This window comes from Empidonax traillii, unplaced genomic scaffold (assembly GCF_003031625.1).
Source record: "Empidonax traillii isolate 1590-97213 ecotype Southwest subspecies unplaced genomic scaffold, ASM303162v1 scaffold1191:size203906, whole genome shotgun sequence".
NCBI classification, from domain to species: Eukaryota; Metazoa; Chordata; class Aves; order Passeriformes; family Tyrannidae; genus Empidonax; species Empidonax traillii.
The window spans coordinates 77,781-92,058 of record NW_020956384.1 but is presented as its reverse complement, the minus strand read 5'-3'; the positions used below and the strand labels follow the sequence as shown (position 1 = coordinate 92,058).

The window sequence follows — 14,278 nt, the reverse complement described above, 5'->3', positions numbered from 1 at the left end:
AACACTTTGGAGCTCTCCTGGAAGAGGCTTCCTGGGATAACTCACTATAAGATCTCCTGGGGCCCATCCAGGGGTGAGTATCCCGATCCCTGAGGATCCCCATCCCTCAGCCAGGTGTGGGATGAGCACAGAGCCCCAGGAACCCCCAAACCCCCAGGAACCCCCAAACCCCCAGGAACCCCCAAACCCCCAGGAACCCCCAAACCCAGCAGCTCAGCTCAGCCCATCCCTCTTCCCAAGCCCCAGAACGGAGCCCTGAGCCAAGTTTGGGTCTCTCCCAGCGGGATCCGTCGGACACGAGCCCGGCTGGGATTTGGGAATGCCGAGCAGTTCCCTCCCAGCAGCACAGGGGACAGCCTGGGGACCAGCCCTGCCCTCCCTGCCCGGCTCCCCAGAAGATCTGGGGGAAGAAGAAGCTGCTGGCCCCAGGATTGCTCATCATTCCCTTGGGGAAAAGTTCCTGCCCCCCGGCAAGGGGGAGAAATTCCCTCCTTGGGGACGTTGGGAGATCCCAACGGGCCTTCCCCCAACTCCCCCCTGCTGTCCCCTGGGTGTCCCTGCTCTCAGCTGGCCCTGGGGCTGGGGGATGCAGGAAACATCTGCTCTGGGACAGGACCTGTTCTCCAGGGAGCCCCACAGGGCCCGGCAAACCAGGATTCCCCTAAAAAAAAAAAAAAAGGAAGATCCATCCTCAAATCTTGCCCTTCCCACCCCAAAAGGTTCGTTTTTAAGTGCAAAAAGCAGAGAAATCTCTCCCCCCTCCCCCCCTCGCCCCGGATATTCCCACTTTCCCAGTCCCTGGAAATGGAGGGTTTGGAGTGTATTCCCAAATTTCCTCCATAAATGAGTTATGAATCACTGGCTTTGCTGAGGAAGGGAAAATAAGGAGCTGTTCACTTGGACGGGATGAGAATCCACCTGGAATGGTGAAGGCAGACACTTGGAAGTGGCTGATTTATGGGATACAATTCCACAATATGGCAAAGGGAGGGAATATGGATCACCATGGGCAGGAACAGCACGTGGACATGATCCCTCACAATCCCTCAGCTCTGAGCCCTTTGTAATCCAGGCATTTCCCAAATTTCCTTTCATTCCCGGTGGTCCTCCTGGAACCTCTGAAATTCTCTTATCCCCCCTTCAACCCCATCTTCCCACACCCCAAACTTCCCTGTGGAACTTCTCCTGGGAAGAACCACCTCCCTCGCTCTGGGTGATTGATCCCTGTGGATCCAACTCAGAATATCCTGGGATTTTGTGAAATCTGCTGCCTGGTTTGCTGTCCCACCCTCCTCATCCACCTTTTCTCCCTCCTCTGAACTTCCCCAGGATTTCTCTGACCTCCTGACCCCAGGGCAGGTGGGATTTGGGAAGGAGAAGGGTCACATTCCACGAGGAAGAGCAGGGCACCGTCCCCCTAATCCCACCCCACATTCCAAGGGACATTCCAAGGCCACCAAACCCTTCCCACCACGGCTGGTGGCTCCTCCCCAGGGCCACTCACCGGCTCTCCTGGAGCTCCTCTGTCCCCCTTGAGGCCGCTCCTCCCACGAGGGCCCTGCAGGGAGCACAGCACGACCTCACTCCACGGATTTTGGGGAAGTTTGGGAAAGCAGAGCCCCTCGGGCAGCTGGGAAATGGTGGTGAAGAGAGGGCTTTGCATCCCAAAGGACTCACCCTGGTGCCTGGATCCCCTGGTTCCCCCTGGAACACCAAGGACAACGAGGAACCTTTACCACGGGATGGGCACCTCAAGAGAGTTCCTCTCCCAACTTCATCCCACAAAAAAAAAAAAAGCATCTCCTAAAGCCTGACAAGACCGAAATTCCCACCCCCTGAGGTGTCCAGACCTCTCCTCAACCTGCAGGATGTGGTGCCAGGTCTCCCCTTTCTTGGAGCCACAACAATCTCACCTTGATGGAGATTCCCGGTGGTCCCGGCGATCCCGGTGGTCCTGCTGCCCCAGGAACCCCTGGCTGCCCTTTGGGGCCCTGGAAAACCAGGAAAAAGCAGGAGAAGGGAGGGGGGGGTTGGGATCTTTCCCAGCTCCCTTTGCTGCTTCTCCTCCAGCCCTCGAGGGTGACACTCACAGCAGGGCCAGGCTGCCCATTCCGGCCAGGAATCACCTCCACTCCTCCCAGGACATATCCTGGCTCTCCCTGTGGGAAGAAACACCAGGAAGAGCAAGAAATGGCAGGATTTAGGGGCAGTTCCATCAGCAGGGGGAAGGAAAGTTCATCCCAAACCGCCTCCTTTTGCAGAGGAGGGGCCGAGACTCGAGATTGGCTCAGAAGAAAACTCAAATCCCAGGGGATGGATTTCAGCAGGATCCACTCCTGGGCTTCAGCCACAGGGGAGGGAGGCAGGGAAGGAGCAGGAATGTGCACTGGGATGCAGGGAAAAGGATAAGAAGCTCCTGGGATTGCCCACAACTGATGTGGAAACGTTTCCATGGCCAGAACGCAGGACAACAAGTTGGTTCCCAACACTCAGGCAGGAAAAAGGACCCATCCAAGTTCTCCCTCCTTCTGGGAATAACCAATTAAATGTGCCAAGTCCTGTGATCTCTCCAGGAACACAGCAGATTATTCCCCCTTGGAAAACTGAGGGACAACTCCCCCCGGTGAAGACTGGAAAAGTTGGACCCAGCTCAGAAGCTCAGTTTGCCAAAGGTCACTGTGAAAATTATTGGGGAAAAAAAAGGGAGCAGAGCTTGGAAACAGCTTTTTTTTTTCTTTCCCCCAGAGAACCCTGAGAATGGAACTCACTCTGTCTCCTTTTGGCCCTGCTGGTCCTGGAGAGCCGGGAGGTCCCTGGAATTAAAAGTAAATTGTGCAGCGTGAAACAGGAAATGAGACACGAGACCACAGATGCTCCTGGATCCCTGGGAGTGTCCAAGGCCAGGTTGGATCAATCTGGGACAGTGGGAGGTGTCCCTGGGGTTGGAATTTACTGATCCTGAAGGTCCCTTCCCACCCAAACCATTCCATGCTCCCACGGTTCCAAATACTCACAACATCCCCTTGGATGCCAGGGAGACCCTGGAAAACAGGAGAGGGAGGTGTTTGAGGGCCACACTGACCCCCCCCACCCCCCCAAAATTCCAAGTGGGACAAACAAAACACCCACCGTGAGTCCAGGAGGACCAGGAGGACCCGCCCGGCCTGGCCGGCCCGGCAGCCCCGGAATTCCATCCTTCCCAGGGAGCCCCTAAATGCATGGAAAGGAAACAGGGTGCAGGTCACAGCCCCCAGGGCTTCCAAACCCTTTCCTGCAGCCTCAGCTGGTCGGGAGCACCCCCAAAAATTCCGGCACGTAAATGGTTTTGGTCCCTCCCGCCTGATCTTCGGAGCCGCCCAACGCCAGACCTGGAGGATCTGGAGGGGATTCTTTGCTGGAGCTCTTCCTGCAGGCCAGGAATTTAGTTGTGGATGGGATTTGGGGATGGAATTGCTGGCTGGGAGGGTGGGGAGGGGCTGGACTGGATTTCCCAGAGAAGCTGTGGCTGCCCCTGGATCCCTGGGAGTATCCAAGGCTGGGTTGGAGCCACCTGGGACAGTGGGAGGTGTCGGGGTTGGACCTGGCTGATCCCGTCCCACCCAAACCATTCCATGATATTCCTGCTCCAAGGGGTGGGTGGTGCTGCTGGACTCACCCTCTCGCCTTTCTCACCCTTGGTGGGGGAGCTGTTTGGGTCCCACCCTCTGGGAGCTGCTGAAGTCCCAGAGCTCTTCCAAGGAAAAGGAAAAACGGGGGGGGGGGGGAAAACAACCATCAGGAAATCAAATCCACCAAAAGATGCCAAATAAACTCAAACCAGACACCAAACACAGATTAAGCCACAGATTAAACCCCTCCTTGGCCTGTGCAACAAAAGAAGCCAACTCGACCAACCAGGAGATCTTTTCGTATCCTCAGACTCTTTTAAAGTCTTATTTTTGTTGGAATTATCACCCCCCTGACAATTAAATCTCACCTTGGAACACCAGGGACCACAAGGCTTCTGTTCTTCTTGGACCTGTGGTTGGGCTGGGGATGGATCAGGGCCTTGTGGCTCCATCTCTGTGTCGCCAAAGGGCTGGGTGGCCTCGTTTTTGGCAACCTGCAGGGGCGGAGTTTGGCTCGGATTGGGGGTCAAACACCACCCATCAGCAGGTTTAAATATCACCCTCCTTCCTCCCCCTGGCCCAGCAGGCACTAAGGACAATTCTCTGCAATCAGGAAGGTGTCCCTGCCCAGGGCAAGGGGGTTGGGGGTGATCTTTGAGGTCCCTCCCAACCCAAACCACGCTGTGATCCTATAAAATACCCCACTGACCCAACAGCTGGGCTTGGAAGAGGGCAACGACTTGGTAACCCACCCAAGGGTTCAGCTTCCCTAATTCCCACATTCCAAAGGTTTCCCCCCCCTCCCCTGGGGTTGGGCAGTGAGGTCAGGATTGGGCCCCAGGGTCCTAAATCCTGATTTTCACTTGGAAAAATCTGCTTGTGGGGGGAAGGGGAAGAAGAAACATCAACCCTTGTGTCCATCCCAGGCCAGGGTGGGGTGGTTTCCACCACCAGGAACAGGTAGGGGAGGTCTCACCTGGGCAGGGGCAGAGCAAAGGGCCTCGATGAGCTCCTGCAGGAGCTGGGGAAGGTCCTCGAAGGTGCTGACGTAGAACTGGAGGTTCTGCCGTGGGGAGATCCTGCTGAGCTGCAGGGGGTCAGCCCCAGACACCCCCACTGACAGGATGGGGATCCCTGCAACACACCCCTCGCTCAGCAGAGGCAGGAAAATGCCTAAAGTCAGAGTTTCCAAGCTTTTAATCAGGGAGTCAAAGGATTAACTGGGTTGGGAGAGACCTCCGAGATCATCCTTGATCCAACCAGATCATGGCACTGATGCCACATCCAGCCTGTCCTTAAACACCTCCAGGGATGGAGAATCCACCCCCTCCCTGGGCAGCCCATTCCAATGGCTGAGCACCCTCTCTGTAAGGAATTTCTTCCCAATATCCAACCTAAACCTCCCCTGGCACAGCAACAACTCACCTGAAGGGTGCGACTTGAAGAAAAACCAAAAAAAAAAAGGATAAAGGAGAGAAAAAAAAAACAAACCAACCAACCTTAAAATCTATTTATTAGCTAAGTTTTAGCACAGCTTGTTGGTGCCTTGGGGTGAGGTTTCCAAAGGGGGTGTTTAATGTTGGTCGTTAAGAAGTTGGACAGGCAAAGGGGTCGGGATGGAGGGTTTGACATCTGTCAGAAGGTGCTGAGAGGGAGACAAAACGCTGGATAGAAGGGGTCAGAGATGCTCAGGAGCCTGGAAAATGTGGTAGGAGGGGTCAGAGTAGATGAGGAAGAGGAAGGGGAGATGAAGGGAGGGGATTTTTGGGAGCTCCCACTCCAAGTGGGGAGGTGTGTCAGGGCGGTGCTGTGGGAGGGATGGGTTTGGAAGTGGATGGAACACATAAGGAAATGCCCAAATACCACAATTAGAATTGAATATTGTAATCAGATGAGAGGATAAAGTTCTAAAGGGCCTGAGTGCAAAATTAAGAAGGGAGTTTTGCCTTTAAATACTCCAAAACAACCCTGAGAATTTTTGCTCCCAGTTTAGGGCATCGAGTTCTCCTCACATGGAGTGTCCAGGGGGAACCCTGGATGTTCCAACCCCCTGGAAATCCATGGAGAACACTGGGAAATGAGGGAAAAGCTCACCCAAAGCATGGGCTGCCCTGGCTGGTGGCCCCACGTCGTCCTGGGAGGGTCCATCCGTCAGCAGCAGCAGCAGCCGAGGGAGATGGGGCCTCATCCCTCTGGAGGGCTGGAAAAGCTCCTTCAGCACGAAGGAGATGGCCCGACCTGGGGGGGGGATAAAAAAAAAAAACCCACAGGGGAGAGGTTGGCAAAGATTCTCTCTTGGTTCTGGGGGTCCCCCTTGCACGGGGGGAGAAGGCAGGGAAGGAATTCCCGGTGGTGTCACCCGTGGATGACACCAGGATGTCAACCAGGCTGGGAACGGGTGAGGCCGAACCTAAAGGTGCTTTTGGATTGGGGAAAATTAATTGTTTGGAGCATTTTTCTTATCATTTTTGGGGGGAAATAAAAAAAAAATTATTAGGATTTGAAGCTTTTTGTCTTGAGATTTGGGGGGGGGGAAAAAGGAATCCGCGGAATTCCCAGTTCCGAACGTCTGCAGAAGGAGCTGGGAAGTCTCCCAAAGGACTTTCCCACGGACTGAAAGGGTTAAAAAAAGCCCCAAAACAGGACGGGAAGATTTCTGTGAGGGAGGGAAAACATCTCTGTTGACAGGACTTCCAGAAAAAAAAGAAGGATTAGAAGGTTCTGCAGGAATTATAGATATATATCATTATATATATATATTCTATATAATATATAATAATTTATATTGTATATATATTATATATGGTATAATATTATATATGGTATAATATTATATATGGTATAATATATAATAATATATATTCTATATAATTATAGAATATATTATAGAATATAGAATAATAATATAAATAATATAAGAACTATTTATATAATAATGAAGAACTATAGTTATATAATAATGAAGAACTATAATAGTGAATAAATACATAATAGTGCAATCTTTATAAAATCATGAAGAAATATTTATATAGTAATGAAAATATTTATAAAATCATGATGAAATATTCATACCATAATGAAAATATGTATATAGTAATGAAAATATTTTTATAATAATGAAGAAATATTTATAAACTATTAATGAAGGAAATATTTATATGCTAATGAAGAAATATTTATAAAATAATGAAGAAAACCCAGTATTAAAATTGGGATGTGGATAAAGGGCACCAGACCAGTTGGAAAACCCATCCCTGAAAAATCAAACTCAGCTCATTCCTCCATTCTTGAATTTTAGAGATCTTCCAGCACAACTTTCCAGCCGAGTGACTGGGATCAAAACACTCGATCCAAGGGGTTCCAAAGGCTCCAAGAAAAGGTCCCCTTGGCCTCCAGCCCCTCCTGGGCCGGGGGTGTCACCCCCACCCACCTGTTCTGGTGTTGCCTCCGCTGTAGCTCAGCCCTCTGATGGCCCTCAGGGCGCCGTTGCGGTCCCGGTGCTGGTGGAAGTGGAAAACTGCCCGGGGCTCCTCGCTGAACTGGGCAACAGCCACCTGCCAGGAGAGGCACAGAATCACACAGCGACAGGCACGGTCACACAGTCACAGTGACACAATCACAGTGACACAATCACAGAATCAGCCGGGTTGGAAAAGCCCTCTGAGATCATCCAGCCCAAGCCTTGATCCAACCCCACCCTGTCACCCAACCCATGGCACTGATGCCACATCCAGCCTGTCCTTAAACACCTCCAGGGATGGGGAATCCACCCCCTCCCTGGGCAGCCCATTCCAAGGGCTCATTACCCTCTCTGTAAGGAATTTCTTCCCAATATCCAACCTGCCCCTGCCCTGGCACAGCTCCAGGCCGAGCCCTCTTGTCCTCCTGCTGGTTCCCTGGAGCAGAGCCCGACCTCCCCCCGGCTCCCCCCTCCTGGCAGGAGCTGCAGAGAGTGCTGAGTCTCCCCTGAGCCTCCTCCTGTCCAGGCTGAGCCCCCCCAGCTCCCTCAGCCTCTCCTCACAGCACTTGTGCTCCACTCCCTTCCCCAGCCTCGTTGCTCTTCCCTGTCCCTGCTCCAGCCCCTCCATGTCCTTGCTGAGCTGAGGGCCCGAGTGGGTGGGAGTTGTGGCACAACAGGAGCAGAAAGAGTTCAATCCTCGTTCTCTGGGAGCTCCCCAGCTCCTCCTACAACCACCCAAACTGAATTGCCTTCACCTCCCCAGAATTATTTGTCGTTTTGCAACTTCCACGTGCAGCTAAACCTCCAAAACTATCTGCAAGCAAAGGGTTCAAGACGTTCCCATTCCCTGCTCAGCTGGAGGGCAGTCGTGTCACTCTCCCTTTCCAAGGGCTGATTCAATTATCACATTAATTAAACACAAATCACCCCAAATTAATCATCTACTGAGCCTTCCCATTGGCTTTGTTGGTTTTTTTAGGCTTTGGTTGTCCTGGGGGTGTTTCCCAGCACGGCCTGAGGGTTTGGAAGAGGAGCTGCTGGTCTCCATCCCATCCGTGTCCCCACCTGGATCCAGAATGGGTGTCCTAGAAGGGGATACCCACCCAACACACCCCCTGGGCTCCACAGCCCAACCCAGGAGGGGTGGGATTTACCCCATTCCTGATGAACAGGGAAAAGATATCTCCTTTTCTTGGAAAAGTAATGGAGAAATGGAAACGTATCCAAGCGAGAAAGGTGACACTTGGGAGCTTTTAATTCCTGTCTTTTTTGGTGGCGTCACACAAAAAGAGTGCTTGGACTTTCTCCCACCCACTGTGGGAGAACTGCTCCCTGTGCAGGGCTGAGCAAAAGGGGAATATCCAGAAGGAAAACACCTCCAGGAAAACAAGAGATTTTAATTTCTGTTCTTTTTGGTATCTCACACGTCTTTGGAGCACTTGGACTTTGTGGTCCACAACCTGTGGGCACAGAACTGCTCCCTGTGCAGGGCTGAGCAAAAGGGGAGGAGTATCCAGAAGGAAAACACCTCCAGGAAAATGAAATAACCGAGTCTTGCCTGTGTCCCCTCAGGGCCAATCTTTGGGAAGTAGGAGACGATCCGGAACAGGAAATCCTTCACCTTGTTGAAGTTGCTCTGGCCTATACTCGAGGACTCGTCCACCAGGAACGCGATGTCTGCTCTGAGCTTCCCACAGACTGCAGGGGGAGAGAGGATCCCTGTGAGAAGGGGGAGATCCCAAAGCAGAAATGTGGGATTTTTGGGGGGTTTCAGGGCAACCAAGCAAACCCCAAAAGCTCTCGTGATGCCAAGCATTGGTGGTTAAACAAGCGGCATCTTCGCCCTTGGGATTTACAGATTTTGGGTCTTCCCACCCTCCCTGCTCGAGGAATGAGGAGCAGTTTGGGCTCCTGGGATCAGAGATGGTGGCCCCTGGTGGCTCTGAGCTCACTGTTCCACCCTCCACCCCAAATCCCACGTGGACACAGCTCACCAGGCCCGGGGGGAGTGGTCGGTGGAGGGGACACGGCGCTGGTGGCCGAGGGGACCTCCGGGCTCGGTGGGGGCTTTGTGGTGGTGCCCACTGGGAGAGGAGTGACCCCCACGCTGCTGGGAGGTGTGGGGAGGGTCCTCCTCATAGCCAGCCCTGTAGGAGCGCTCGGTGACTCTCCAGGAGGTGCCACTGGAGAGGAAACCACAAAAGGTGGGGTTGAAAAAACCCTCTTTTAAAACATCCTAAAAAAGAGGAGTCAGAAGGGTGGAACAGCGAGAAATCAGCCCCACCAGCGGCTTGCCAGGTGAAAGTGGAGTGCAGGTCTGCAGCCTTCACTCCTGTTTGCCCCAGCAGAGTTGTCTCTGGTCCCTCCACGTCCCCAAAGATGGGTTTGATGGAGAATTGATACGTTCTCCCGGCGCTCAGTCCTGACACCCGGAACGAGCTGGAAGCTGCCGGGAGCACCTCCTGGGAAACAGCAGGAGCTGTGGGAAAGAGAAGAGAGCTGATGACTGAGAGCCAGGGAGACTCCAAAGGAAAAGGAAAGTGGAATTTTTTTTCCAAAGGTTCACGGAGGGGATTTGGGTCGAGCTGGGTGGTGAGCGGCGGCTTGTAGGGAAAAAAAAATAAGGTCGATTTTTTGGCAGTGAATGGAAAAGTTTGCTGTAAATTGGCAGCCAAACTCACTTGAGGAGTTTGGTGGCACACAATAAATAGTTTTGATTTAAAACATCAGTAGGAAAAATGCCATGACAAAGTTTTGGTGGTTTCTAAGTGTCCTATTTTGTAAATGCTGATGATTTTGTAAATACCAAGCAGTGGAGTTTCGATGCTGTTCGAGGTGAAACTTGCCCCTTTTTTGTGTGTGTGTTCTGAAATAACATTTCACTTTTAAAAAGCAACTAAAAAATAAAAAGCTCAGTTTGTATGGAAAGAAATCAAACCAGGGCAAACAACCTGTTTCATTTTCCTGGACCCGCAGAGTCAAAGTCGGACGAGATCTCTGAGGTCATCGAGTCCAACTTTCCACCTTCTCAATTAACCCCTCCCCCTCCCCCCAAAAAAAAAATGTTGGAAGGGAGGTTTTGCTGCTTTAAAAAAATAGTTAAGTTCCTCTTTCAGCCTCTCCCCAAATTCTGCTGCTCCCCTTCTTTTGAGCAGGTGATTAAAATGTAATAATAATTGATTGAGATGAGAAAAGGGATCCCACATGTCCTTTGGGATGGGAAGAAGACTTTGCTGGTGGGCTCAGGGAGGAGATGCCTGGATGATACCCAGGGAAAGATGGCCAGAAAAACACTGGCAAGGGACGTGCAGGAGGAAATCTGTGACCACTGGAAAAGGAGGACGATTCCAGGGGGAAAATGAAGTTCCACGAGGGACAAGAGACTTCGAGGCTGGAGGTGCAAACACAACATCAAATGAGCTTCTCTTGGTCAGGTGGGGGCAGAAAAATCCCGGTTTTGGGGTGCTCCAGGAATAGTCATGGAATCACAGTGGGAATTGGGTGGGAAGGGACCTTAAGGATCATGGATTCCATGAGCAAGGACACCTCCCACCAGAGCAGGTGGCTCAGGAGAGCCAAGGAAGAGGGAGAGATCCAGGTGAACTTCTCCAAGGTCCTTGGAAGGGCAGCCCTGGATGGAGCCTCAGTGACATCCCCTGGGTTTGGGGACACTGGACAGAGGAGTCCCCACCTGGGATGATCCCAAAATCAGCAAAAGGGAGCCCAGTTTTTATGGGATAAAGGGCAGCAGGGAGGGCATTAAATGAGCTTAAAATAGGGGGGGAGATGGGTGATGAAAGAGTGTTAATTTAGGGAGAAAGAAATCCAAGTTGCGGGGAAGAAAATGAATCGAAGAGAGGAAAAAAAAAAGGGGGACAAAATTCTTCTTTCCATGCCCATGTTAATTATCCAGCCTGGATAATTAATCAAGGGGAATTAAACCCAGGAGCATAAATTTGGATGCTGTGCTGGATGTGGTAGCACAAAGTGGTAGATGAATCGATCTGATCAGGAAGTTAAATCCAGAGTTATAAACTCGTTGCAGGGGGATTGATGTGAGGGCACAGGGTGGGGGTGTCCATTCCTGAGAACACAGAAAACACTGGAATTTGGGCTATTTACAGATGGAGATTTGACCACAGGAAGGGAAGGGTTTAAACCACTCCAATCACCCCCCCCCAGAGAACTGAATGCTCAGCTCCAAAAATCACTTCCCCCAAAAAATGTAGAGCTAAAAAAAACCAAAAACTAAAAACCAACACTAAAATGGCCTTGGAATTCCAAAATTAATTCAAGGTGGTGGCCTGGGAACTCAAAAAGGGGGGGGGTTGTGTTGGGTTCATGTTCTGTATTGACCCCCCCCCCAGCAGGAAGGGCTACCACGACTTGTTGAACCCCAAGAAGTTTTTAGGCCACTCCAGGAAAAAAAAAAAATCAGTGCTTTAGGAGAATAAAACTCTGCAAAGCCAAATCGACTGGAAAAAGGAAATCCAGGCTATAAAAATTGGGGGGTTTTCGAAGCTCTTTAGAGCGGGGATTTTGAAGAGGTAAAATTCAGGTTGTGGTGATAAAAACACAAGTTGGGTTTGGTTCACTGTGACAGTCCCTGGTCACAGGCAGAGACTCTGGAAGGGAAAAGACAACTGATGATGCCCATCAGTAAATTCCCACCAGGAAATCTAGGATTTTTTTTCCCTCTGGCCAAAAGGGTCATTTTTTTTTTGAGCCTCCTCATCCTGGTTTTTCCCTCCCTCTTTTTCCCCCAGACGAAGGAGCTGAGATGAAGGGACACAAAACGCGGAAAAGAAGGCCCAGCTGGGCTCCAAAAATCCTTACCTGAGGTCAACTGCCACGTCAATTTGTAGGTGGATGCTCCAGGAACAGCCCCCCAGGACAGCAGGACAGTGGTGGCCGTGGCCTCCTGCACTGTGAACTCGGAGATTTTGGGGAAATCCACTGGTGGGGAAGGAGGAAACCAGATTTAGGGGTGGGTAGATGGCACCAGAAGAAGGAAATCAGGCTGAAAGGAGGCCTTGGGGAGGTGTAAATTGAATTAAAATGGGGGTAATTAATAAAATTAAGGGCAAAAAATAATCCAGGTAGAAACACAACGAGCAGGGAGAATCTCCAGCATTCCAGCTGGGAATGTCCCAGCCAAGACTGCCACCCCAGGGCTGAGGGGTGGGTGGCAGGAAAGACATCTTAGCCCGGAAAATGAGCTCTGGAGAGCCCTTTCTGCCTCCTCAAACCCCTCAGCTGCGGTGAGGAGAAGGAATTCCAACGGCATTCCAGCGTTTTTTGGGAAGCTGGAGCTGCTGGAAATGGGGGGAGCTTTAGGAATCACAGAATCACAAAATCAACAGGGTTGGAAGAGACCTCCGAGATCATCCAGTCCAAGCCTTGATCCAACCCCGCTGTGATCACCAGATCATGGCACTGATGCCGCATCCAGCCTGTCCTTGAACACCTCCAGGGATGGAGAATCCACCCCCTCCCTGGGCAGGTCAAGGCTTGGACTGGATGATCTCCGAGGTCTCTTCCAACCCCATTGATTTTACGATTTTATGAATTCCAAGAGGATGAGCCACAAAAATGGCCTCTCAGGGTGTGGGGGGGTGGGAGTTATTGGCAAGGGAACACGGGGAAAATCCCAGTGTTTCCCAGGAAGAGGAAGAAAGGAGCAGGGGGTGTTTTCTGGTGGGAGCTGAGAGGGAATAAGGCCGGGCTGGATGAGGTTGGAGCAGCCAAGTGGAACATTCCCTGGTTGGAATGGGATGATCCTTGAGGTCCCTTCCCACCCAAACCACGCCGGGATTCCATGAATTAGGAATAATCAGCCAATGTATTGCTGTTTTCCTTCCCCCTCTCGTGTGATGGAAGGAGAGGATGGAATCATCTCCTGGATTTTGGATCCAGGGGTCCCACACTCACAGGTTCGGGCTGTCAGCACCACGGGGGGTCCCTCCTGCCCTCTGACCATTCCAGACACGTGGATGGTGTAGGAGGTGCCTTCCCTCAGCCTGGGGATGGTGAAGGAATCTGCCTCTGCCCCAACCAGCTGGGAGCTTTCCAAGCCACCTGAGAGGAGACATCCCCCCCAAAAAAAACAAAAAACAAAAAACCCACAGTGTTGTTTTGGGAACAGCCAAAAAAAAAACTCCCCACGATGTCATTTTTGCTTCCTCGGCAAAACCAGGGATTCATAACTCAGTTGTGGGAGAGGGAAAAGGAAACTTGGGAATACACAGACATGTCCGGAAAGCCTCAGGTGTAAAGGGACTGTTGAGGGGGGAACATCAGGAGAAAGATTTCCCTGCTTTGTGTTTTGGCTTAAAAATGAACCTTCCTCAGCAGAGCCAGTGATTCATAACTCATTTATGGAGGAAATTTGGGAATACACTCCAAACCCTCCATTTCCAGGGACTGGGAAAATGGGAATATCCAGGGAGGGGGGGAGAGATTTCTCTGCTTTGTGTTTTTGCACTTCAAAAAATGAACCTTTTGGGGTGGGAAGGGCAAGATTTGAGGATGGATCTTCCTTTTTTTTTTAGGGGAATCCTGGTTTGCCGGGCCCTGTGGGGCTCCCTGGAGAAAAGGTCCTGTCCCAGAGCAGATGTTTCCTGCATCCCCCAGCCCCAGGGCCAGCTGAGAGCAGGGACACCCAAGGGACAGCAGGGGGGAGTTGGGGGAAGGCCCGTTGGGATCTCCCAACGTCCCCAAGGAGGGAATTTCTCCCCCTTCCCAGGGGGCAGGAACTTTTCCCCAAGGGAATGATGAGCAATCCTGGGGCCAGCAGCTTCTTCTTCCCCCAGATCTTCTGGGGAGCCGGGCAGGGAGGGCAGGGCTGGTCCCCAGGCTGTCCCCTGTGCTGCTGGGAGGGAACTGCTCGGCATTCCCAAATCCCAGCCGGGCTCGTGTCCGACGGATCCCGCTGGGAGAGACCCAAACTTGGCTCAGGGCTCCATTCTGGGGCTTGGGAAGAGGGATGGGCTGAGCTGAGCTGCTGGGTTTGGGGGTTCCTGGGGGTTTGGGGGTTCCTGGGGGTTTGGGGGTTCCTGGGGCTCTGTGCTCATCCCACACCTGGCTGAGGGATGGGGATCCTCAGGGATCGGGATACTCACCCCTGGATGGGCCCCAGGAGATCTTATAGTGAGTTATCCCGGGAAGCCTCTTCCAGGAGAGCTCCAAAGTGTTCCCAGCAGTGGCAGTG

The 14,278-nt window shown here is 52.0% G+C and overlaps 1 protein-coding gene across 1 annotated transcript in view; it reads right to left on the bottom strand.

Moving 5' to 3' along the window:
* LOC114069106 (collagen alpha-1(VII) chain-like) overlaps nucleotides 1-14,278 on the bottom strand; it is an 82,897-nt gene that overhangs the window by 55,590 nt on the left and 13,029 nt on the right. Inside the window, exons 13-30 of the mRNA XM_027905667.1 lie at nucleotides 14,190-14,278; nucleotides 13,000-13,146; nucleotides 11,905-12,024; nucleotides 9,404-9,547; nucleotides 9,063-9,254; nucleotides 8,627-8,766; nucleotides 7,039-7,162; nucleotides 5,703-5,846; nucleotides 4,585-4,742; nucleotides 3,977-4,102; nucleotides 3,656-3,730; nucleotides 3,130-3,210; nucleotides 3,015-3,041; nucleotides 2,769-2,813; nucleotides 2,091-2,159; nucleotides 1,914-1,991; nucleotides 1,678-1,704; nucleotides 1,505-1,558 (exon numbers count right to left, since the gene is read on the bottom strand). Coding sequence (XP_027761468.1) covers nucleotides 1,505-1,558; nucleotides 1,678-1,704; nucleotides 1,914-1,991; nucleotides 2,091-2,159; nucleotides 2,769-2,813; nucleotides 3,015-3,041; nucleotides 3,130-3,210; nucleotides 3,656-3,730; nucleotides 3,977-4,102; nucleotides 4,585-4,742; nucleotides 5,703-5,846; nucleotides 7,039-7,162; nucleotides 8,627-8,766; nucleotides 9,063-9,254; nucleotides 9,404-9,547; nucleotides 11,905-12,024; nucleotides 13,000-13,146; nucleotides 14,190-14,278 — 1,840 coding nt within the window. The remainder of the gene's footprint in view (nucleotides 1-1,504; nucleotides 1,559-1,677; nucleotides 1,705-1,913; nucleotides 1,992-2,090; nucleotides 2,160-2,768; nucleotides 2,814-3,014; nucleotides 3,042-3,129; nucleotides 3,211-3,655; nucleotides 3,731-3,976; nucleotides 4,103-4,584; nucleotides 4,743-5,702; nucleotides 5,847-7,038; nucleotides 7,163-8,626; nucleotides 8,767-9,062; nucleotides 9,255-9,403; nucleotides 9,548-11,904; nucleotides 12,025-12,999; nucleotides 13,147-14,189) is intronic.